This window comes from Echinops telfairi, unplaced genomic scaffold (genome assembly GCF_000313985.2).
Source record: "Echinops telfairi isolate 266 unplaced genomic scaffold, ASM31398v2 ScPeMD7_7424;HRSCAF=8462, whole genome shotgun sequence".
Lineage (NCBI taxonomy): Eukaryota > Metazoa > Chordata > Mammalia > Afrosoricida > Tenrecidae > Echinops > Echinops telfairi.
In genome coordinates this window covers 26,757,159-26,781,811 of record NW_022111324.1, presented here as the reverse complement: position 1 = coordinate 26,781,811, position 24,653 = coordinate 26,757,159, and the positions used below count along the sequence as shown (strand labels likewise).

General features: G+C 45.2%; 1 protein-coding gene across 1 annotated transcript in view; it reads right to left on the bottom strand.

The window, feature by feature from the left end:
* Nucleotides 1-24,653, bottom strand: part of CUNH1orf21 (chromosome unknown C1orf21 homolog) — a 189,959-nt gene that overhangs the window by 144,055 nt on the left and 21,251 nt on the right. Inside the window, exon 2 of the mRNA XM_004706677.2 lies at nt 4,068-4,162. Within this exon, the coding sequence (XP_004706734.1) occupies nt 4,068-4,162 (95 nt within the window). The remainder of the gene's footprint in view (nt 1-4,067; nt 4,163-24,653) is intronic.

Below are 24,653 nucleotides of genomic sequence, written 5' to 3'. Positions count from 1 at the left end.
TTCTTTGATCATCTTTCCCTCCTACCCAACTTAACTCTAATAATAACAATAGCTAGTCATGCATTTTCCAGAAAGGACGCACAGAGCTTTACAGAAATATCCCTGCTTTCACCATGTCCCACTGAAGAGGGGTGACCACCCCTCTTTTTGCGCAGGAGGAAACAAGACCATCACTCAAGTCACCAGCGTATTAGATGGAGTCAGATATGTGCAGGTTTTCCCATGGATTCATATACATATTGCTGCTGTTCTGCTTCGTTCAAAACTAAAACAAAGGCACAGCTTGAATGATATCACAGGATACATATTTCTATATTGGCATGGTTTTTCCATGACAGTTCTTACAGGTCTAACTCATTCTTTGTTAACTACTCAGTAGTATAGTAGGAATGCCTAATGATGCATACGATTAACGGTGGGCTGTCTGAATCCCCGAGGAGACCCTGAAAATACAGTCCTGGCATCTCGCTCTGACAGAGCACAGCCCCTATGGATGTGCAGAAGTTCTACTCTGATGCTCATGGAGTCACCGGGAGCGGGAATCGCCTCGATGGCCGCTGGGGTTTAGTATAGGGTAGGACATGGGGGAGCAGTGAGTGTGTGTGTGTGTGTGTGTGTGTGTGTGTGTGTGTGTGTGTGTGAAAATGGTTAATTCCTTCAGCTGCTAACGCAAAGGCTGGAGGTTAGAGTCCAAATAGAAGCAACCTCAGTAAAAAGATTTGGTGAGTCAATCCGAAAGGCGGTACTTACGGAGGAAATCGTATGTCTGATCTGACACACGCTGTGTCACTTTGAGTTGATTTTGATTCAGCAGTGATTTGTGGTGGTGGTTTTCAATGTATCTGTACCATCAGTTTTATCAGTGAGCACGTAGGTTATGTTCCAAATGCTCACTACTCTGGGTGATGCTGTGGTGAACACTTTTGTACAAGCTTCTTTATGTACAGGTGTTTGGGTGGACACCACCATGTGCACATGCTGGGCCATGAGTGTGTATCCTTAGGCTTTAAGCATAAATTTGAATAAACTGCAATGCTGAACTGCCCTCTAAGATGCTCTACTATCCCTATGCAAACACACACTTTCTTATAATCATGCAAAATTCCAACATTATAAAAGTTAAATTTTCCAAGATAAGGGATAGGAGATGGAATTTTGCTTTGATTTGTATTACTTTGATTGCAATAAAATAGATGTCATTAAGTGATATTGTGAGCTAAAGGGAAGTGACATAAAAAATGACACACACATGAAATGTTTAAGTTTTGTGTTAACTTGGTGGGGCCAGGATTCTCAGTGGGTTGGCAGCTAACACATAGTAATGTCCTATGACATGAACTAAACAACTTAATCACATTAAGAAGGTCAGGGTGGGATGAACACCCTTTCTCAGGTCACAGCCCTGCTGCAATCAATGGGGAGGAAGTTGCCTTGGGGGTGTGGCTTGCCTGCTTCCAATATAAGTGCTCTCTGTTGAAAAGCTTGCTTGCATTTTGCTTGGTCTGCATCTGGCTCATCATCCTCTGGTTCTCTGAACTTGAACCAACTATCTACAATAGTGCCTGCTTATATGGGGAGTCATTAGTGGCCTGTCATCTGATCTGCTGATCTTGCTTTATTAACCTCTGCAACTATTTGAGTCAAGAGAAGCCTGTAGCCTAACATCTGCCCATAGACTTGGGATCTGCCTGAACACTGACTTGCAAGCTTCAACAACTGTGTGAACCATTTTCTTGCTATATGACTACGTGTTTGTGTGTGTGTGTGTGTGTGTGTGTGTGTGTGTGAATGTATATCGCTGGTTGTGCTTCTCTAGAAAACCCAGCCTAAGGCCATAGACATTTACTATATCCTTTTATTCTATATGCAGATGGGCATTTCTTCTCCAATCTTTTGATGCAAGAACAAGGCTTCTCCTTTAAGAAACCACTGGCAGGGGGTGGGGGGGAGAAGGGGGGCTCCACGTCTTTTTTGCATTAACCACACCCTCGGGCACTGCAGAAATGAAGTGAGAAAGCTCAGAGCCTTGTGAAATGATCTGAGTGCAGGCTCTAACTGCACTTAACAGCGGGCTTGCTAATGATTTGTCTTCATCAAGTTTTCAGAGCATTCAATTTGATTTTCAGGGAAACCACTCCCTTTCCCCACTGGTGTTTCACTGGTATACATAGTTATTGTTATTATTTTAAACTAAATTATGTAATCACAATGACATTCAACCAGTATAAACAGGGCTGGGACCTGAGCGCCTGACTTGTGGCAAACGCACAATTAAGTGTGGGAGCTGAGGCACACGTGTGTCTCAGAGAGTGGTGCCCCAGCCTGCTGAGCTCGCATGCTTTGGTCACGGTCATTATCTTCCAGAGAGGGGCCAGTAAGGATCTTTCAGGGTGGTGAGTGGGTGAAGAGGAGTAAGACAATGTGGGGCATCTTCGATGCTTCTTGCCGAATATCCTCTACCGCGAACCATCTGCTCACTGTATTCACCTGGTTTCCTAATGGACAATCTTAGTCTTATGGATATCTAAGTATATTGTCCCCAAATCTCAGATATTAATCCTTTGCCATTTATTTGCCATAAATATTTCCTGCCAGACTGTGGTAAGTAGTAGTCATTGGCTACTTACCTCGTCCAGTGGAATTCAAGTGCCTTGGGGTAAGAGGCAAGCCTCCTTCTTTTTTGGGGGGTGTGGGGGGTGTTCTTCTTTCTAAAATCATTTTATTGGAGGCTCATACAACTCTTATCATAATCCATACATCCATCCACATCCATTGTATCGAGCACATTTGCAAGCTTCCTTTCAGCCATTCAAAGTGCACAGAGAAATGCCTGTCACAAGGCTGATCATCTTAATTGTATTATTTAGTCCTGCTAGCTTGTTCTGGAGCTTAAGTGTTAGGGTTAAAAAATTAAAATGTTAATGTTAAAAAATAAAAAGACAAAAATCACCACTGTAGGTATATCTAGGTGATAGTGAAAAATGCAAATCCTATTTATAAAGTGAAGTTTTGTTCTGTTGAGTAGCTTCACTTGTTTCAAAATGATCTAAAACATTCAGTTGTTGATACATCCAAATTTCAAATTGCAGATCACATGTTCAGACAAGAATAGAGGCCTGGAATTAGCCTATTATGTTCATACTGTGTTATGGAAAATGACAGCCTTAATTAAGTATTCATGAACACTGGTTAATAGTCTGCCAACTCCCTCTGTTGTAGCAGAAACCCCCAAACAAAACACAGCAACAACAACAACAAAACAACAAAGTACACAATAGGAAAAAAAGAGTTATGTGAAGTAACCATGTATAATGACATCGCAAGCTTCTAGGATACACATGTACTCCAATAGGAGAACACAATGGCAAATGCACAAGCCAAAAAAGCCCAGTAAAACAATTTCACTAGAACCCAACAGAAGAAACTCCTCTTCACAACATGTAACCTCTTTTAAGAACTAAGCTTCGACGATGGTTAGCTACAGGTTCTGCAGAGGCAGCCGAGCGTTAAGATGCATGTGCGGATGGAGTAAGGAAGAGGCGCCTGGCTCCTGTTCTGGATGACAATTCTCTTACTAACGCCACACCCACAATCACATCAACATTGCGTGTGTGAAGTGTCGCCTCTTTGATTGTGAGCTACCTTAAAAGGCAAGTCGAAAAGGCAACTTTCCTCAGCCACACTGCATGCCCAGAATAATAAAGTTTCACCATTCAACCTGACACAGATAAGAGTTAAATGGAGATAGTGAAAAGGAACAAGAAGGAAACGTTCCCCTGTAAGTCTCAATCCCACTCTATGATTTTCCTTCGAATTGAACTATTTCAAACATTAATAATGTGGTTGTATGGCCCCTAGAGCACTCTTAATCAAGATTAAAGGAGGGCTAATTCAGAGACAAGCAGGAAACAGGAGTAATGGCGCAGCTTCCAGGCAAGGTATAAACAGCTACAACATTTTCAAGAACCCGTCTTTCAGCGTGAACGCGGCAGTTTAAACATGCAGGGCAGACTTTAGGACAACGGGGTCACCAACATTCATTGTTACAGGAGAAATGTGACTCTTACCAAGTTTTCTTGGTTCCTGGCTGCTATGTTCTGCTCATCTTCCGCCCCATTTTTCATGTATTTGACCTCTTCCACTGGTTTGATCCTGTACTCATCTGAGTACCAAAAAAAGAAAAGACAATTTATAACGTTTTCCAAAATGGTAGAAAAGTGTCAGTTAGAAAAGCCCGATCGTGTAATGTATCAGAGCCCTTTCCCTGCTGCCTTTATGAGTAGCTCATTGGAAACCGTCTGGAGGAAGCTTATCCAGGCACCTCAGGTCTTTTGATGAGGCACTTGCTCTTCTGTCTACCGGGAAACGTGCAGTCATTGTCTGCTTCTATCACACAGAGAGGCAAAGGGGGCAGAGCCCAAAGATCTGCCTGTCTCCAAAACCGATTTGGAATCTATACACGCTGGGATGTATCACGATACTTCGTAACAGAAGACCGACTCTATTCTTGTTTTCCCTGTACGTAGATTAGCCCGAAATGCCCATGGAAGTAATTTCCAGCACAACATCCACACCTTAATCACTCTTTTAAACAAAGCACTGTTCAGGGCGGATGGCTGTAATGATAAACAAATGGCTATAAACAACCAGAAATGGGCATTTTCCTTTTTGTGTTCCTCATTTTAAAATTGGAGGAGTCAAAAATGAACTCATATTCTTCTTGATATTATTTCAGTCATTCTATATGTTATATATATTATTTTTATTACATACATACTTCTGTGCACTCACATGCATGGAAATTCATCTACCAGTCTAATGTTTTGAGAATGATGATGGCAACAAATGTACAAATGTGCTTGACACAATGGATGGATGGATTGTGATAAAGAGTTGGACGAGCCCCCAATAAAATGATTTAAAACAAACAAAACACAAACAGTAGGTGTCTCTGTGTGGTGTAAATGGATAATAGACTTGGCTGCTAACCAAAAGGCTGGGGATTAGAGTCCACTCAGAGGCACCTCAGAAGAAAGGCCTGGTGATCTACTTCCAAGAGATCAGCCAATGAAAACCTTCTGGGGAAGTTCTCAGTGTGCCAGTTTTTGGCAAGAAACAGCATGCCTCTCTTGCCACACGCACCTTCCTCACCTGACCTTGCTCTGTGCGACTTCTTCTTGTTTCCGCAAATGAAGAAGGGGCATGAAAGGGCACCAATTTGACAAAGAGGAGGGGGTGAAGGAAAAGAATGAGGGAGGTGTTGTCAGCCATGCAAACAGATGCATTTGAAAAATGGTTCCAAGAATGGAATCACAGATTTGACAAATGTATTAAGTGTAAGAGAGAGTACTTTGAAGGTGATAAGGTTGTTTTGTGAAAAAATGTAAATACATAGCTTTGAAAAAAAATCCATTTGGGGGGGGGTGTACACCCTTGTATACTTCACTTCAGGAAGTCACAATATTTTTTTTAATTTTCCATGATTAATTTATTGTAATTTAATCTGGTATAAGTACTATATATGGATGTAATCACGTACTTAACACAGCTCACTAATGTAGTGTTAGACTTTCTCATACTATCCCTTGGCACACTATCTCTAAAGATGTTTGCTGTAGTGTGACACTTCTTCAAGTAATTATGCTGTTCAAAAACTTCTCAAAAGTATCATCCTTATGAACGTAGAGCATTTGCATATATCTGAATTCAGACTCCATGTCTGTGGCTAAGCCAATTGTTTCTTTTCCACCTGATAATTCATTGATTCTGCTTCTTTTCAAAGAAAATCAAGACTGGTGTGAGGTTACAGTAATGAGCCCTTTATGATGACTAAATCCTAGATGTGTTAACAAGTTAATCAATGAATTTTGATCTACAATTAATCAATTACAACACAATTACAATTACTGCATAAAAATGTCACATTCCATTTGGTATTCAGAAGAGAAAATATGAAGGTAAATTAGTAAAATGTGATATTTAATTGAGGATAATTAATTTGGATAAACAATGAATAATCAAGGGGGAAAAGGCACTGGCAAATTATGCCTGCGAAACAATTACTGTTAGTTGTCATCAAACGAGCTCTGATTCACAGGGAGCAGCAGAACTGAACACAGCTCAGCCCCGTGACCTTCCCGACCACAGAGAGCAAGTGCTCAGGACGACCATGGATCAGAGGAGCGGCTTTCCAACCTCGGCGCTGCTCACGAAAATAACTGCTGACAGTCAGCTAAGCCTGGATCTTACTTGCTAATGGTGAGCAATTGTGCATGATTCATTACATCACTGTTCATTACAAAAGATAACATACCCATTATCAATCACTGTTAACAGATGACACAACTCCCGAAGAATCCATGAGTTTGCCTATAAGCCTCCACCACTCGCCTGAGAAGCTCAGGAAAAGCACAACATTTTGGGGCCTAAGTAAACTTTCTAAGGATGCAGATGGTCCTTCGTTCGCCGTCAAGGAAGAAGTTTCCCTTGTGTTGTAAGTGCGGAGTAAAGTCCACTGAGCAACTTGTGAATCCACCTCAAGAACTCAAAACACACCTCACAGGTGTCGAGTCAATTCTGGTTCACAGTGACCCTTTCAGATGTTCCTTGGGGCATCTGCAGCGGTCGGTCCCTCTTCACGGGCACACAACGCCTCATCTTTCTCTCATGCAGCACTGGTGGGTTTGAATGGCTGACCTTCAGGTTAGCAGCCCAATCCAAGATCCACGCTGCTACCGTGGTTCCTTTGTCAATACAGCTCCAAAACCAAACTCATTGCCACTGAGTCAATTTTGACTCATAGCAATCCTATAGGACGGAGCAGAAGTGCTCCCGTGGGTTTCAGAGACTGTAGGCCTCTCCAACCCCCCAATTACGATGTTGTATTAAGGAAGCTAACAGGTACTACAAGTCAAGATCCATAAACAAAGATACAATTGCTGACCTACAGTAGCACCTCTTCTCAGACAGCATCTGAGGTAGTTAGTTTATTGTGCCGATAAACACATGTGGGGTTAATTGAAGGGCAGAGGGATAAATGGCTCTGTGAGCCTCACCTTTCTAGTTCTTGGGTCTCTTGATTTGTGATGGTCGGACCAGGGTGCAGCTGCCTTAGCAGTTCCCTGCTTCAGCTGGCAAGGCTCACTTCCTGCAAGACATCCCCAAGGAGAAGCCACATGGACCTACCCCGATGCAACCCTGGATGCTGGAGCAGCCGTGTGGAGACCCCTGCCAACGCTGAGATGCTTACACGCTCACTGATTCACCTTTCCTCCTGCAGTCAGCATTATTGCGTGTGTTTTGTGAGATGGAGGAGGACTTTGTGGATTGGTATTGGACATATGAGTTAATGTTGGACTTGTGGGCTTGGGCAACACTGGGTGGGGATGTTTTCTTGATGTGCACTTACCCTTTATATAAAACTCTCTTATACATGAGTTTCTGTGGATTTGTTTCTCTAAAATACCCAGACTAACACAGCATCCAAGTCTCTCTGATTCTTGGCTTCTCACCTACAGGGTCCCTTGGCTGCTGCATTCATAGGCCTAGAATTCAGCCATTGCTCTTCCTCATCACCCCATAGTCTAGCCAGGTGTCCTCAAACTACGGCCCGCTGAGGACAATTGTCCAGCTCACCGGGTGTTTTTGCCCCATTTGTTTTTTACTTCAAAATAAGATATGTGCAGTGTACATAGGAATTTTCTCATAGTGTTTTTTTTTTTTAAACAATAGTCCGGCCCGCCAACAGGTCTGAAGGACAGTGAACTGGCCCCCTGCTTAAAAAGTTTGAGGACCTCTGGTCTAGACACTTTTGTTTCGTGGAAGACCGTAGGTCTTTACTGGAATAGTAAGCCTCATTTTTCTCCCAAGGCGCTACGCGGCTGGTGGTTTCACACTGCTGGCTTTGTGGTTATCAGCCCAATGTGTAGCCACAACACCACCGAGGCCCCTTTGTTAACCCCGCTAGGATTTGGTAATCTTGAAAGGGGCATAAAGCCACCCTGCCTGGCCCACTGTCCTTTGTCTTCCGCCGAGCCGCAGTTCAGTGCAGATGCTATCTGAGCAGCCTAGTGAGAATCTGTTTTCATTTCTTATCCCCCCAGGGACTGCAACTAGATGGAAAGTGGTAGATAAACTATTAATATTTTCCTCTAGTGAAATGAAATAGCTACTGGGTACATGACTTACAAGGCATCAGAAAGATTCTCTGCCATTAGAAGGAGAATAGGTTTAAATGTATCATTAACCACCACCTCTGGCTAGCTCTCGGTGTCAGAGAAGCACAGTATGATTGGCTACACAGAAGAAACAAACAACCAAGACCACAAAGCCAGGACTATCCGTTATGACTTACACAACACCCTGCCCATTAGCCATCCGCCGTATAGAAAACAATACAAAAAGCCAGCACAGCCCTCAGATAAATCAAAATTTGTGCAAAGCAAATACTTAAAAATGGCCTGTCAGATTGTTCGGAGGCTGATGCCAGGAATGACGATGTCCATCTGGAAACAGACAAGCTGTCAGCAGACGTGTCACACATTTCCATGGCGATGCAGCCACCAGAAACGGTACCCACCCATGGGCCCCTGTGCGGACAAATGGAACGTCTCGGTTTCTGACAGTGGAACAATCACGACAGAAACCCAGTTCTTCTTTTGTCTAAACGCAGGGGATTCAGCTGGGGCTCGAGCCCCTTTATCAGAGCCCACACTGAAGGCAATTAGCAGGGTCCCAGTCCAAGCCGGCGAGTCCCGGCAGTGTTACAAGGTGCCCACGTGATGAAGGGGAGGGAGACCAGCAAGACTGCCTTCCTCTGACTCCCTCACACCTGTTCCTGGCTTTTCTTTTCTTCTTGTAGATCTTGTCGGTAGGTCGTTAAAATGCATGTCAGGAGCAGGAGGCTGCTCCCCGTTCCCAACTGCTCCCTGTTCTCTCTGTGTGAACGGCTGCAGGCTGTGCCAGTCAAAACAGATCGGGGTGAAAGCATTGATTGGGTTTTATTTTTAGGATTTTATTCTTTGGATGGCATCAGAGGAAGGCTGGGATTGTTTGGTTGACTGCAAGACACACTGTTTGCCATCCTCTCTTAGTACCTCACTTCCCATCAAACAAGCAGAGGGAAGGAGGGAGAGAGAGAGAGAGACTGACTTCAGAGACACGGACAGAATCCTCCCCATTTTTTGGAACCTGTCTGCTTTTTCCATTATTAAGTACACACTGCCCGTTCTCAGCTTTTCCAAGCCTTTCAGACAGAGGGTCCACAGCAAGGTTACTTTGTAAAATTGACTTTGAAAGGAATCAACCAGGTAAAGAGGGAGTGCTGGAATGGGTTGATAATGCCAAGATGATAATAATTCCATTAGGATTTAAAGGCCCTGAGTGGGAGTGAAGCGTTTGACTACTTCGTGGAAGGTTCGCGGGTTTGAACGCTCCCTCCCCTGCAGGTACCTCTGGAAACAGGCTTGGGGATCTGCTCTGGAAATGCCACTGTCTTGAAAATGCTGGAGAAATGTTACACACCTTGGGCAGGAATCCACTCGACAGCAACGTAAAACAAGACCAACCAAGGTCTGATCTAACATGCTCTGCTTCGTAAAGATAATTTACTCAAAAGCACAAATATTTGTAGTTTTACAAATGTGCGTATGAATGAGGGAGGAAGGGGAAGAAGAGCAACTGAACTCTACTTTTTGCGCTAAGAAGGGATTTAGCATTGCTTTCTAATAATGTGGAGAAATTTGCACGCACCACTCCCCCACACACACACGCACACATACCCCTTTGTGCCCCACTCAGTTTTCTCGTGAGGGCTTAGAAAGGAGGAGCAAGAAGTGTTTATGACAAGTTACAAGCCAACCAGAAGAAACAGACTACTCTTCCTTACAGCATCATCTCAGCCACCCTTTGAGGTCATCCCACTGCGCATCCTATTGCTCAGGCTAACTCCATCTGAGCCCCCAAAGCCTCAGAGGTGGGGGGGCTTTATGTCCTGCTTTGATGTTTTTTGGTTTTCTTTAAGAGACAGGTCTTTGTGATGGCTTAGAGATCTTCACCTCTTTGACTAGAAGAATGTCCCATGTAAGATCTTGATTGAGTTACCTGTCCTAATGTACCTTGGTTCCTTCCTCTGTAAAACGAGGCTGTTTACCGAAACGCACCTCGCAGTCACATGAATTAACACGTGAAAAACATTTGCAACAGTCCCTGCCCAGAGTGAAGCACAAAAGAAATGTCAGCCACTGATTCCGAAAACTCTGTCCCCAACTGTGACCTGTCTTAAAGGAGAAGAGAGGATGTGAAATGGGAGTGGGGGCATTTATGAAGTCTTTTAGGGTTTGCTTGCTTTTGTTGTTTTACCTGTGCTCACATACATATTACTTTAATTAAAATAGGAGACCATTTTAAAGGTACAATAAATAACACATTTATGCTTAGAAAAAGTGATCATCGTGTAAGTGAAGGCAGTATACAATAAAATCATGCCCATTTTCTCTCTTTATTTCCTAGCCCCTGCAGTCTGTCAGTGGCACGGCCACACCGATTCAGCCTAGGCTGGAAGCACAATATGCCGGGACTGGAGAGGCTCTGGTTTAAAGAAGGTGGAATGGTGGTAGTGGAGCAAGAAGGGCGGGGAGCAGCTGGGGGAGGACAGGCACAGGAAGGGCTGAGCAGGCAGGTTTCATTAGGACCACGAACCAAAGATGGACGGATGAACCAATTTCATTAGGAAAATGTGATTTCTTCTATCTTATAAGTTGCTGCTCATGCCTCTGGAAGTGTTTCTTTCAATAAGTAGTTGTTTAATGCCTGTGGTATTGCTGTGTGCGAAGCCCTGGTCTTTGCTTAGGGACTCACAGTGATGTCGTCCATGATGCATGGTTCTTGAGTGCCAGGGTTTTGTAATTGTTATTCCTGGCGTACACAATTTTAAAAAAGATGACAAAGATAGAAGAAGGAAGGGAGGGAAGAAAGGAAAGAGAGAGAAATCTCTTAGGAAAGAGGAACAACTACCATACCATCCAAGTTTGTCTGAAAGCATGCCTTGCACATGGGAAGCAATCCAGAAATAACTGTTGAAGGTAACTGATGCCTCCGATGGAAGACAAATCAGAGAGCTGACCTTAGCAGACTCAAAAGTAAATACTTGTCTACTCAATGCTTTAGTCCTTGTCTTAAGACTTCCTCCACCTATCCCCTGGCCTCTATTTTCCTGATAGACTCCCTTCCACCCAGAAAGAAGAAAGACAAGCTCTCTAAATAAAAAGTACCAACATTATTCTTTGCACATTTACCTGGAAGTGCAGTGGGTAAGAAACTACTCTTTCGAGTGCACTTTTCATCGGTGCTGTGCTGTTACTGGGTGCCTCCCAGTTGCATCTGATGCAGAGCAATCCTATAGACAGGAGGAAACACTGCCCAGGCGTGTGCCTTCTTCACAATGGTCGTGAGGCTTAACTCCACTGCTGCGTCACTGTGCCAACCCATCTCACGGAGGGTCTTTCTCTCCCTCCTTCCTCTGGCCTCTACTTTCCCAAGCATGATGTCCTTTTCTAGGGACTGGTTCCTCCTGATAACATGTCCAACGTATGGGAGATGAAGTCTCTCCATCCTCACTGCCGAGGAGCATTCTAACTCTACTTCTTCTAAGACAGGGCTGTTCATTCTTCTGCAAGTCCATGGTATATTTGGTCTGTAAAAGTGTTTAAGGTAAGATTTTGGATTCAATTGTATTCTGCCTTTTGAACTCTTTTCGCCTATTTTCCTCATCTCTTTTCTTCTGGGGCTTTAAAGACTTATTTGTTAGACTGTTTGATTCCACAGGTTATTGAGACTTTCAGTGTGGTAGTTGCATAATCTGTTGTCAACTAGAGACTTGAGAGTGAAGGGGTGTTTAGCCTGTCAGTCAGGTGGCAGATTAATGACCTCATTTGGAGGCGCTAAGGAGAAAAATAGCTTGTTGAAGGTGGGACATATGCTCACTCCCTAGGAGACATTGTAGCTGACAAGATACACGGAGCTATGGTAGTGCTCTGAGCTGGAGGAGCCATGGAGAGACCCCTGCCAGAGCTGAGATGCTTATACCACCACTGGATCCACAAGACTTCCCACCCACTGGCCTGTGATCTTCCTGCATTTGGCGTCATTGCATGTGTTGCATGGGTCTGAAGAGGACTTTTTAGATTGATATCGGACATATGGGCTAATAAAACACTTATGGACTTGATCTGGGCTGGGATGTTTCTCAATCTTCACTTGCTCTCGTATATAAACCTCTTTCTTATACACGTATGTGTCTCTATGAATTTGTCCCTCTAGTCTACCCAGACTAACACAGTTAGTGACGGTATTTATAAGCTTTCTTCCATTTTATAATAAGGGTTCCTTTTCAAACCGTTTCCAGTAACATTTCCCTTCAAAGCCTCCTTGACAGCCTCTCTGAGGGCTAATAGGCTTCTGCTTGCCAATAATCTCTGAGAATGGCTAAGCCCTCACTGGTCATCAAGGTGCTTCTACCTTTTGCTGTCTACCTAGTTCCAAAGTCATAGTTTTGCTTATGGTGGTACACTGGCTCTGCTACCCAATCTGCACTACACACAAGATTGACTAACAAAGGTGATTATTTGGGCAAAGATCTACTCAACTCTGCTCTGCCAAGCACCAGCAGGGTCAGCTCTACGCTGGAGCCACCCAAAGCTCGTTCCCCTCACTGGGCACTGGCAGGGAGGGTTGGCTGAGATCCTTTTCTTTCTTTTTTTCAGTTTTGTTGGGCTTCTGGATTCTCTGAGCTCCCTCTGGAAGGTGTTGAATTTTATTCTCGTGGGTAGTTAATATCTAGGTGATAGAAAAACCTTGTAAATCTAGATCAAGCCCAGTGCCGTTCCTTTTCCCCCTAGGAAACGGATTCCTTCCAGATTCTTGCTTTTTATTCCTTTCCAGTGCCTTCAAAGCAGTTTTACTTTTTCAAAATAACAAGTTTACCACTGCTTTTGGACTAACTCTACCATTACTGAAATTGCCTCACCTTTAGTCAAGTCTCAAAAGCTATTCTTTTATTTCATCCTTGCTTCCCTTTATCTAATCTCCACTTTTCGAAGTACTCTAATAGGCGTCAGCAGATGGGGAGGTGACACTGGATGGACGGAGGTTGTTAGGAAACATAGACCCCTCATTCAACAATTACAACAAAATGATAGAGTTCCCTACATTACACAAGCTGTTATACAGAATTTCCTATCTGCTGGATGCACCATGCACTTAACTGAGATAGTTAAAGTTTATTGTGCCAACCTGGCTGATAAACACATGTGGGGTTAATTGAAGGGCGGAGAGATAAATGGCTCAGCTCACTGGCAAGGCTCACTTCCTGCAAGGCATTCCTGAGGAGAAGCCACATGGACCTACCCCGATTCAGCCCTAGTGCTGGAGCAGCCAAGAGCTGCCAGCGCTGAGATGCTTACATGCTCATTGATTTGGCTTTCCTCCTGCAGTCAGCATCATTGCTTGTCTTTTGTGAGATGGAGGAGGACTTTGTGGATTAGTATCGGACATATGGGCTAATGTTGGACTTGTGGGCTTGGGCAGCACTGGGTTGGGATGTTTTCTTGATGTGCACTTACCCTTCATATAAAACTCTCTCTTATGCACATGAGTTTCTGTGGATTTGTTTCTCTAATGTACCTAGACTAACACAATAACCTCATTCAATCCTTACATCAACTTGTAAGGTGTGTTATCTCTATTTTACAACTAGAGACTTGAGACTCAGGGCGAGTAAGTAAATTCCCCAGGACTTCCCTGTGAATAAGTGACAGAATTGTTTCAGGTTCACATGGAGCCTAAGGCCATAAAATGTATAGCCTGACCCCACTCAATTTCCTCTCTGCTCACTTCTAAGTCTGAAATTTCCAGTAGTTGGGTTAGATCAACTGTTAGGATAGTGCATGCTCTTGTGCCTCACGAAAGCTTCCTGGAGTCAAATAGAAGAACTTGCTACACCCCTCAGATCTGTCCATCACCTGACTCGTGCTTTGGCTCGTATGGAGGAAATGAAATATTGTTGCACCTCACACAACACTCAGCCAGTTTCTACCCCAAAAGAGACAGAAGGCTATTTTATGGCATGCGTGGTATACTGGTTAGTTTTTCGTGTCAGTTTGACTAGGTTATGGTGTCCACACATTTATCAAACACTATAGTAGGTTCTCTTTGGAAGTAGTTACATGTAAGTAAATCATTTAGCTTTAAACAAAATAGATTATCTGCCATATTGTGGGTGAGTCTCATGCAGCAATCCCTAGGGTGATGGTGCTTCTAGACCAGCGGTTCTCAACTGTGTTGCCCAATTCATCACAGTAGCAAAATTAGTTATGAAGGGGTTGCCCGATTCATCACAGTAGCAAAATTATAGTTATGAAGTAGCAACAAAAATAATTTTATGGTTGGGGGGTCACACAACATGAGGAACTGTGTTAAAGGGCCCCGGCATTAGGAAGGTTGAGAACCATTGATCTAGACTACAAATAGGCATCTTACCAGAACTCCTGTTTTCTTCTCAGCACACAAGATTGTAAGAATTGCCAGCCTGTTAGCTGACCTGCAGAGTTTAGACTTGCCAACCCCCTACAATCACAGCCCTACTGGCGAAGTGTTAGACTGTTAACTGCAGTGTGGGCGGTTCAAATCCATCAGCTGTTTTGTAAAAGAAAAATAAAGCTATCTATTCCTGTAAATATTTACCGCTTCGGACACCCAGTATAGGGTAAGTATGAGTAGGAAACAACTTGATGGCAGTAGGTTTGGTTCAGTTTTATGTCTATATCATTTAATAAGATTTCAGGGGCGAATCCCTCAGACATATGAGACCACCTAGTACTTTGTCCTCACCTCCCAAATCCCGCTGTCATCAAGTTTGTGTAAGGCACAAGTGCTTCGTTATATTGATTAATTTAGTCTTCATAATAATCCTATGAAGGAGCCTGATAGGTCTGTGATCTCCAATATTCAGCTGAAGGACATGAGGTCAAGATTACATAATCCTATTTCACACAGCTAGTAGTGATCCAGACGCTAAATCCTTCAGCATGACCCTAACTGGACTCTCAGCCAGAGATAACAGCAATATCAGCAGCAGCGATGGTAATATCCACATTTACCGAGCATGCATAATACACCGGGCGAATGTTTCAACTCTTTTAATGCTCAAAAGAATTCCAAGGCACCGCAGCATTGATATCTCCACATTACAACTGATGAATTTGAAGAAGAGATAGCTCATCTTATTAACCTGCCCCTGGTCACACAGCCTCTAAATGGCGAAGCTGGGATGAGGACCGTGCAGTTCCAATTTCAGAGCCCTCATCCCAAACCCCACCCCTCACCTCCCCACATCAATTGTATCAAGCATGCCTGTACATAGGTTGGCATCACTATTTAACTATCTAACCATTTACTTTCTACTTGAGCCCTTAGTATCAACGCCTCTTTTCTCCCTCCCTCCTCCTGTGCTACGCTTTTTATCTGATTTCACTCTCCAATCATCTCCATCTCTAAAACAGTTTGTCTATTTCTTTGTACCACTCAGCTAGTATCTGATAAAATGTCGTTACATTCAACCGAATTTTGCTGCTGAAGCATTTAGGACTAGAGAACAGAAAGGGCTTTGATCACCTCGGCATATCCAGCCGTATTTTATTTTAAAACAACACTAAGCAAGCAGACCAAACCCGTTGCCATTGAGTTGATGGTGATTCAGGGTGCCCCTGTGTGCGAAGGAAAGGTGGAATCTGGTCCTGTTTGAAGAAATCACACCTGATGGGTAAAATAACTCTTTACAAGAGCACAATGCTTACGGCCGACATTCTTTCCTAATCAAGCTAAACTACTCTGGTTTAGAGATGCCGTTGGGAGAGGCTGCTGTGGTTGCTAGGTGCTTTCCAGTTGATTCCAACCCAGGATGACCCTACGCAAGGAAAGCACACTGCCTGGCCCTGTGCCATTCCCACTGTTGGTATGTGGGAATCCACTGCTGTGGCTGCCGTGTCAGCCCAGCGGACTGATGGTCTTCCTCATTCTTGCCGACCTTCTACTTCCCCAGGGTCTGGTCTCTCCTAATAACGTGTGAAAAGTCTCACCCTCCTGAATTCTAAGGAGCATGCTGGCTGTACTTCCCCCATGACAGACGTGTTTGTTCTCCCGGCAGGCAGTCTGTGGTGCTCTCAATAGCTAGCGCATCTAACTCTGATTCCCTTTTGAACGCTCCTCTTTGCTCCCCACGCTCTGGGACGTACTCTGTGCTGGGGAGGGGAAAGGCCATGCAGAGGGTGTGAGCGGAGGGGCAGAGGAAGCTTAAGGGAAAGCAGGTGTCTTCTCTGATCGGGAGCTCATGCATATATCGTCGCAGGCTTCAACCACCTGCAGCAGTATTGAGGCGAAGGCTCGTGCTTCCAGTTCTATGGGAGGCCCTTCCTCCACACCCACGGACTCTCCCCACTGCCTCAGCCTCAGCTCGCTGACCAGGGCTGCTGCGCAGTGTCCAGACCCTCTGCACAAAGCAGGGACACCGTTGAAGGGCTCCATTGACCATTATCAATACCCTGAGTCAGGCAGTCCCTTCATGGTAATTGTTGTTTCCTCCCGGACAGAAAGTGATCTAGCCAGTGCCACTGACATAGGTATCATTAGGCAATTTCTAGAATAATTATGAACTACCCTTTCTAAAGGTTGTGGACATTTCTTTTTTTACCCCTTGTATTCATTATTATTCATGTACTTTAAAAACATAATTTTGGCAAACATATACACAAGAATACTTTCTTTGATTAAGGCTACGGACATTTCAACATAGGACAGAGGGACTTTGGTGCATTTACTCTCAGTTCTTTCTGAGCCAACCGAAGAAATTAAAACCAGTGTCAAAATTGCTGGCTACATTACGTTCTGATGATGTAAAGACGTAAGCTGCTCGACAGTCACACACACTGAAATTATGTTTGGAGACTTCCGATGTATAGAAATTGGACACCAGCAGTATTTGCCCATTGGGCTTCTACTAAGGGAAGTAGAAGGCTTATAGGTCTGTATGCACAGCCTCCTGTGGGATACCTCAGTGCCAAATGCAACGACATCCACGCAGTCATTCTCCAGTGTCTTTTAGACCCTTCTGTCCTGGGAAATCCCACCTTATGCTTTTCAACCAGAGACAAAAGCGATGGCGGTGGTGTGGGTTGAATGGATTCTTCACTGGTCATGTAAGACCCACTCAACACACTTTACTCATCTTAAGCATGCACAATGAACTGCTGGTTGCGAAATGATGTCTGCTTTTTATGCTAGTTTGGCTCTAAAAATTGATGCATGATACGGAGTGCTTTTCCTCTGAATACATCACTCATTTGTACTAGTGCTTCTTTCTTTGTGAAGTGTCTATTCGTAGTCTCCCTCTCTTCGCTACTGGAGTTGCGATGTTTTTCTTATGGACTGTTATCAGTAATCTGTGAATGATATAACTTTACAAGCTCTGGAGAGACCATCTCTTGACTGCAGTGTCAGACAGAGGCAGCAGAAGTTGTCTGCACTCTCTCTGGAGTCAAGAGCTAATCTGTACTCTGCAGCCTTTTCTTTTGTTCTGCGGCCTGTTTGTGTTAATGCTGTTAGTTGCTGTTCACGTCATGGCAACCACATGGAAAACAGAAGCAAGTGTTGGAAGCAGATCTCTGGGCCTTTCTTCCGCGTCTTAATCTGGGAGATCTGCTAAAACCTGGTCAGCCTCACAACAGCGAGTAAGCTGCCACGGACAGATGAGTGGTGGCTGCCCTTGAGATTCACTGCCAGGAATTGAAACCGGGTCTCCCATGTGGAGGGTGAGAATCCTACCACCAAACCCTCTCTTTCCCTTCTTTCTTCTTTCCTTTTGGTGGCATTTATTAGGTGCTTACGAGGTGACGGAGACAATGCTCAGTCCTGGGGTTATATCGAGGAGCAGGAATTGGTCCCAGACGCTTACAGCCAATGGGAAAGGATAGAAGAGGAAAGCAATTAGATTGTGTTAAAGGAAACCTGGTGGTGTGGTTACGCATTGGGCTGAGATACCCATGACTGTCAGTTCAAAACCACCCGGAGCTCCTCCGGGTTTCAATCCTATTCTTAGGACAACTGACAATGGAAGGCTGTTGCACCCCGCTGAAGAGGGAGCAGTTCAGACCAGGGTTTATAATCTATTCTGGGGACAAAAGACAATGCCACGGAGTCCTGATCCCAGCTTCTTCTCTTTCACGTTATGGACTGACTTGGTGATTCTCTAGCTGTGGAAGTGAAGGCAGGGTACAAGACCTCTTGCGTGAATGGAGTGAGCTGCAATGCGTGGACCCGCACCGTGGCTATCGTTTCTCTGCATTCAGTGAATCTTGTCCATGTTTTCAGAGGACAAGGCGAGAGGTATCCACAGCTGCCTCACAGCTCAGAAAATCCATAGAAAGGATTAAAAATGACCGAGCTTCTCTCGGTACAGCACCTTTAATAATTAAGACTGAACCTGCAGCCCCAAGCCAGACCATTTATTCATGTCAGAGGCTAGACAACACATTTCCTTCACTCATTTGGGGTTCATTAATCAGTGACCAGAGGCCTATTATCCAGTCATTAAGGGGGCTGGAGGATTCATCTTCTAACAATCTCTGACAAAAGAAATACAACCAGATCCCAATCCAAATGGAATCCCTTTAAGAATGTACATTGTCAACCAAGGCTTTTCATATGGCGCAGGAATCCGATTTCGATACTCTACTACATGAGTGTCAGTGCCCTCATGAGATGGAATGAGTGGCTGGGTGGGGGGTGGAGTCAGACCCTCTCTGAGAGAGGGAAAAGCCTGTGTGATGGCAGACAGAGACTGATTTAATTTCTCAGTTCTGACTTCCACAGTGTGTTGGTTCTCCACCCACCACAGAACTCCTAGGCTGCTTAGAAAGTTTGAGGCCAGACACACCCACTCTGCTCTTTGTCATCCTCCATGACGTTCAGATCAAAGCCTGTCAGCTGGTCCACCTTCTCTCCTGCTTCAAGTTCCTTGCCATATCGTCCAATCAAGTTGGTATTGGAAGCCCTTTTCTACAGTTGAGGAAACCCAAATGGAGTGAGATTAGTCCCTGAAGGGCTGGCCGAGAGGCAGCACTGGGGTTCAAACCTGGGATAGTCCTGTGCTTAGAGCCCCACCCTGAGCCACGCAAGCAGAAACAGCACCGGTGTGGGTCATAAAATAATTCCTTTAAGATATTACATAAGTATGATGGCTTCAGAAAGGACTTAAACAAGTGTATAAATCAGAGACATGAGTAGAAGCTGTTAACATCCTTAACATTCATGAGTAACATCAGGGAAAAGACTGGGCCCTCCCTTCCCCCCTGTGGAGCCTTATCTGTGATAGGCTAGCATGCTGGGCTCCTGTAAGTGGGTGGTTAATATCACATCAGAAAAAAAATGTTTTCTTAAAATGGCTATTTGGCCATCCTTTATTTAGCTAACATTTTCTCTGATACATAGTAAAATAACTAATGCATTTTTTATTTTACCAACCCTGTCTGTTAATTTGAAAGAAAACTTGAAGAGTGTCTACACTACTACTACAGTTGTGATACTACAGAAGGGTCATGGAAACATGACAACAGGTCATGAAAATTTCATTATCTTCTACTGCCACTTTTCCCCCCCACAGATTTTCTGAAGCCCCTAGTATATATAATCTTAGAATTAAGCCAAAACCATAAAATCAAGGAGCTTTTTACTTCCTCAAAGTGAGGAGACAGTAGGAAGAGAAGTTAAGATGTGAGAAGCCCTTTTAATGTTCCAGTTCCAGTCTGAAAGGGTGGTTGATAACATCCCATTTAATCCTCACAGCAACTTTCCAAGTTGAAGCATCAATGCCTCCATCAAACAGACCAGGGAACTGAGGCACAGAGCGTTCACTCGTCTACCCATAAACCACGGCCACCAAGTTGATGCCTATTTATAACCGCCCCCACCCCCACTGTTATAGAGTTGGCACCCTGGTGGTGTATTGGTTACTCAGTGGACTGCTAACAGCAGGGATAGCAGTTCAAAACCACCAGCCCTCCATGGAAGAAAGGATCCCTTAGAGTTACAGTCTCAGAACTGCCCCTGTGGCCATTCCATAGGGTCACTACGAATTGGAATCAACTCAATTGTAGTGAGTTTATAGCTATATATACATATAGCCACTGAGTTAATTCTGACTCATAAATACCCTTTTTAGGAGTTCCCAGGCTGTAAGTCTTTATAGGAGCAGAAAGCCTGATTTTTCTCTGGCTGGTGGATTTGAACCATTTACCTATGGTTAAACAGTCCAAGTTAATAGTGGGACTAGTGCTAGGCCTTGAGCTCAGGCTGTCCAATTAAGAACCCATGTTCTTATTAGAGTTTTCCAAAGGATAGAAGAGTGAATTTCTGATTAAAAAGAAAACTCTCTTTGCATACGGATTCCAATACAAAACCCACAGCATACTGTGCTTCATAAAAGGTATCATCTCCCTGAATGGAAGTCATCCCTCAGAATGACTTCTCAGGTCAGGAGTGAAATAATACATGATTATAAAACATGGTTTTAAATGAACACACACACACAAAGGCGCAAACGCTGAACATGAAAAGGTTATTAATATAGTGCTGGATGTGCCCTCCTTTGTATGTGAACTTAATATAGCTCCCACATCATCAAAAGGACACAAAAGGTGGAGTTGTTTATGCCCCAAGAACTAATGATACATTCGGCTGACTTATCTGTAGTCACCCGCTTGCTGTCCTCCAAGGTCAGTGGCCATGCATTACACGATGGGAGTGCTCAGGATAGGGAATTGGGAAGAGCACCAGTCCAGAAGCCCTTCCGTATTTCATGCGGCTGCCATCTGCGTCTTCCTCCCTCAGAGCAGCTGGTGGTTTTGAACTGCTGACTTTGAGGCTAGCAGCCCACTGAAAAACCACTACATCATCAGGGCTTCTTGTCTATGGTGAGTCATCCCAAATAGTTAATAATTTGGCCAAGTGGTGTACGTGTGTGGGTGTGGGGTGGGGATCGTTTAATGGCAATTTGACGTAATTCCCTTAATTGGGTTCTGACTTAAGTACATTTCTATTAAGGAAAAGATCCTCAAGTAATCCCAGAAAGAGAGAGAAATATTAGCATCTGAGCATTCCCAGCACCCCACCCGCAAGCCACCCAGCTCTGGAAAGCTGCACCAGACCAGATGGAATTGTGGGCCTTTGTGATGCAGATCAGTGAAGGGGTGAGAAGGTTAGTGGGGAAACTGCAGCAGTCTGAGTTGACACCGGAAGGAGCAGAGCCAAAGGCAGGAGAAGAGTGGAGATGGTTTGAAGCAGAAAACCTCAAGTGGGCTGGGCCAGAGAAAGGGGTCTGCAGAAGATTAGACAATGGGGGGCCGGGGGGCAGTAGTCAAAAGAAAGAACAGACAGACAGTCACCAGTGACAGAGCTAGAGATCTGGGGTGGGAGAGAGGATTTCAGTGTGTGATCCTGCAGTTTATGAATGGGGCACTTCTTTGGAACTCCGAGTTAATTCAGTCAAGATTTAAATTGCTTTTCTGTGCTCTTTGGCATTTCTTTCTGTGTGTCTCTGGATTGAGGTGGCTTCCGAGGGCGGTGCAGGGGTGGGTGCGGGGTGGTGGGTGGGGGGCTGGCCTTGTGTGAGTCACCCATCCTGAGAGGGAGCTCCTGGCAGCAGTCAGGCACAGCCCTAGGAAGCTGGATGGGGCCAAATGCACTTGAAGGCACTGCTCGGAGTCAGCATTGCGGCTGGATGCACGTCAAGCACAGTGCAGGGAAGCTGTGTCGCTTCTCCTTATGAAACCCAGCCATGACTGCACCTGCACCGCGGAGCCCCTGAAAGGAGAGCCGTTATTTGGGAAGAAGGGCTGGTGGGGCCACTGACTCATCCGAGTGCGAGGGGAGAATGTGGAGAATGCGGCAACGAGTACCTCTTCTCACAAGAGCTTCATTGACACCGAACAAAAGATCGTTTCCAGCTGATGAGTCTCGTCAAGTTCACGTTCCCTCTGAGTCCAGAGTGTGCTCTTGAGGCGCAGTGTGTGGGGCATGGGGGAGGTGGGGGCGGCAGACTGACATAAAGGACATGTTATCTTCCGCAACATGGTCGGGGGGGGATCAAGCTGGTTTAGCAGATTTGGCTAATTTGTGTGCAAGTGGTGGGGGCGGTTTAGCAGTTTATCTTTGGGGGCTGAGGAGTCATTCACAAAGGTGTCGGAGAGGCTCCTGAATGGAAAGCAATGAAGTTGCATGGAGCAACAATTAGGAGGGGACTCTGCTCTGCAGTGAGAAAGCCTGGGGGTGCAAAGCCGATGGGGACATGTCCTCAAGGACTCTGTAGGTGGTTACAGGGGAGCGAAGTCCAGTGAGAATCACTGAAAGTTCTCAAAGTGGAAGTTCCAATCTGCTCTTTCAGGAGAGAGGTATAGTATTGCCTCTCCCCCCCACCCCCAAATGCTTTCATTTCCAGAACTGTGGATAATTTGAAGAGAGAATTGCAGCCTGCAGGAAGGGAGGCAAGTCCAGTGTTCTATACTACCCAGTCAAAGGAGACTCTGGGAGGACAGCTCTCCCACAGGAACGGAAGAGCCCCTGGTTCTTAGCACAGCTTCTCCATCACCTTCCGCGGAGAGAAGCTGCTGGGAAGCTGCTTGCACTGGAGAAGTCCACGACAGGTAAAGTGTCAGAGTTCAAGGGCTTTTCAAACATGATGGATGACCTCTGGGTGCGGTCCAAAGCTCATTTTACGTTTCTTTATAGCACACATACAGCGGCCTAGTGGTACTGCTAACCACAGGGTAAGCAGTTCACAATCACCCACTGCTTTGCAGGTGAAAGACGATGCTGAATTACAGCTTTGGAACCACGGGGGCTGTTCTCCCCTGTCCTACAGGGTCGCCTGGATGGCAGTGAGTTTGACTAGGCCACTGGCAAGGCCTTCTATAGGTAAAGGTTGCTATCGTCAGCGTCTCTAACTCCGTTTCTGGGCCACCTTCATGGCCACTGGTGAGCGCGAGCCCATTGTTGTAGCCACGGTATATTCTGAGTGTCTTCCAACCGAGGGGGCTCATCTTCCGGCATGTTCGATACTATGTTCTTGTGATCCATGGGGTTTCCATTGGCGACTTTTTACAGACAGATCAAAAGGCCTTTTTTCTCGATCTGGAAGCTCTGCTGAGGTCTGGACACCATGAGTGACACTGCTGGTTTGGAAATTGTGTCAAAGCAACACATGTGCCACCAAAGGATGACAGACAGACGGGCAGTGGCACAAGGTTAGTGGGCGGATAGGGCTCCCTGCTGCTCCACTGGATCTGTCGGAGGCGTGCCGCGCCTGGCGGTTGGAGTAGTCCATCCACACTGGGATACTTGCCATTTCAGAAAGCAAGCACTTCCGGTTCGCTGGCATTTAGGCACAAAATGCCTATGTTATCGCTCGAAGTGGCTGTTTACCGGGGGCAGGCCACCTCCCTCAGCCTAATATCTGATTGTCTGGCCTCGGAATCCTTCTTGTGCCACAGGGTCAGCGCAATCCTACACTGAGAAAGAGGAGACTCTATCCGTAACTCCTTGGGGCATTCTGGAGGCAGACGCTACCATGCCGTGGCTGACATCAAGCCCCTCGTCATCCTTTTCCTCTGCCCACCTTTCCTAAACCTTTGACTCCCTTCATCATCTCCTTGCCCAACTTTTTTTGGGGGGCGGTATCCAACATCTGTCAACTTCTTTTCCACCCACAATCTGTTCCATTTGAATGCCTCGGTCTCTTACCACAGCCTAAGATGTTCAACAAGTGAGTATAGCCAACAATGAAGGTTATACATTCTACCCTATCTTGTTAGGGGCATTTTTTTTTCTTTTGTAAGATTCTACTGGGCACAAGAGAATGCCTTTTGCAGAACACCCTGAAAACCCTGATGCTAGTGGATATGGAGGGGAGACGTAGAAGAGCAAGTGCTCTGACATTATTCCAACCTTAATGGGTACAAAGATGCATGGGGAAAAGAGATTCACAAAGGAAAGGGCTCTGGAGGTGTGGTTTGCCTCCACAGAAGCCTTTGTTTTATTTCTATGTCACAGAAACCATACCACAGACAGTGTCTCCCTCTCGCTGACCTTCGGTCACAGGAGAGTGCTCCTCTCCCACGCAGACAGCACGCTAACGGGGGTGGGGAGAGGAGCACATCCAAGGTGAAGAGAGCAAGGATCAGTTCTTAAGGCCACAAGGGCAGGCAGAGAAGGGACTGGAGCTCTGTTTCACGAGAAAGGACGAGAGTGAGCATCTGTCAGGCAGTGCGCTGTGTGCCTGTGGGAGGGGCGGAGGTCTTCTGTAAGAGGGGAGAAATGACTAGTACGAGTAGAAATACACCTCTTCTAGAACCTTTGCTCCCGAACTAAATCGCTAGAAATGAAAAACCAAAAGACATGACAATGACATCAAAAGACCACGTGGTAGTGACATAATTTCGTGTCAACTTGATGATATCAGGGGGAGGGGTGGAGTCTAGACTGTCAGCCAGGTCAAGGCCTGAGGATGCCTCCTGGTGGGTGTGACCTTTTTATAAGGAGGGTCCCGGGAA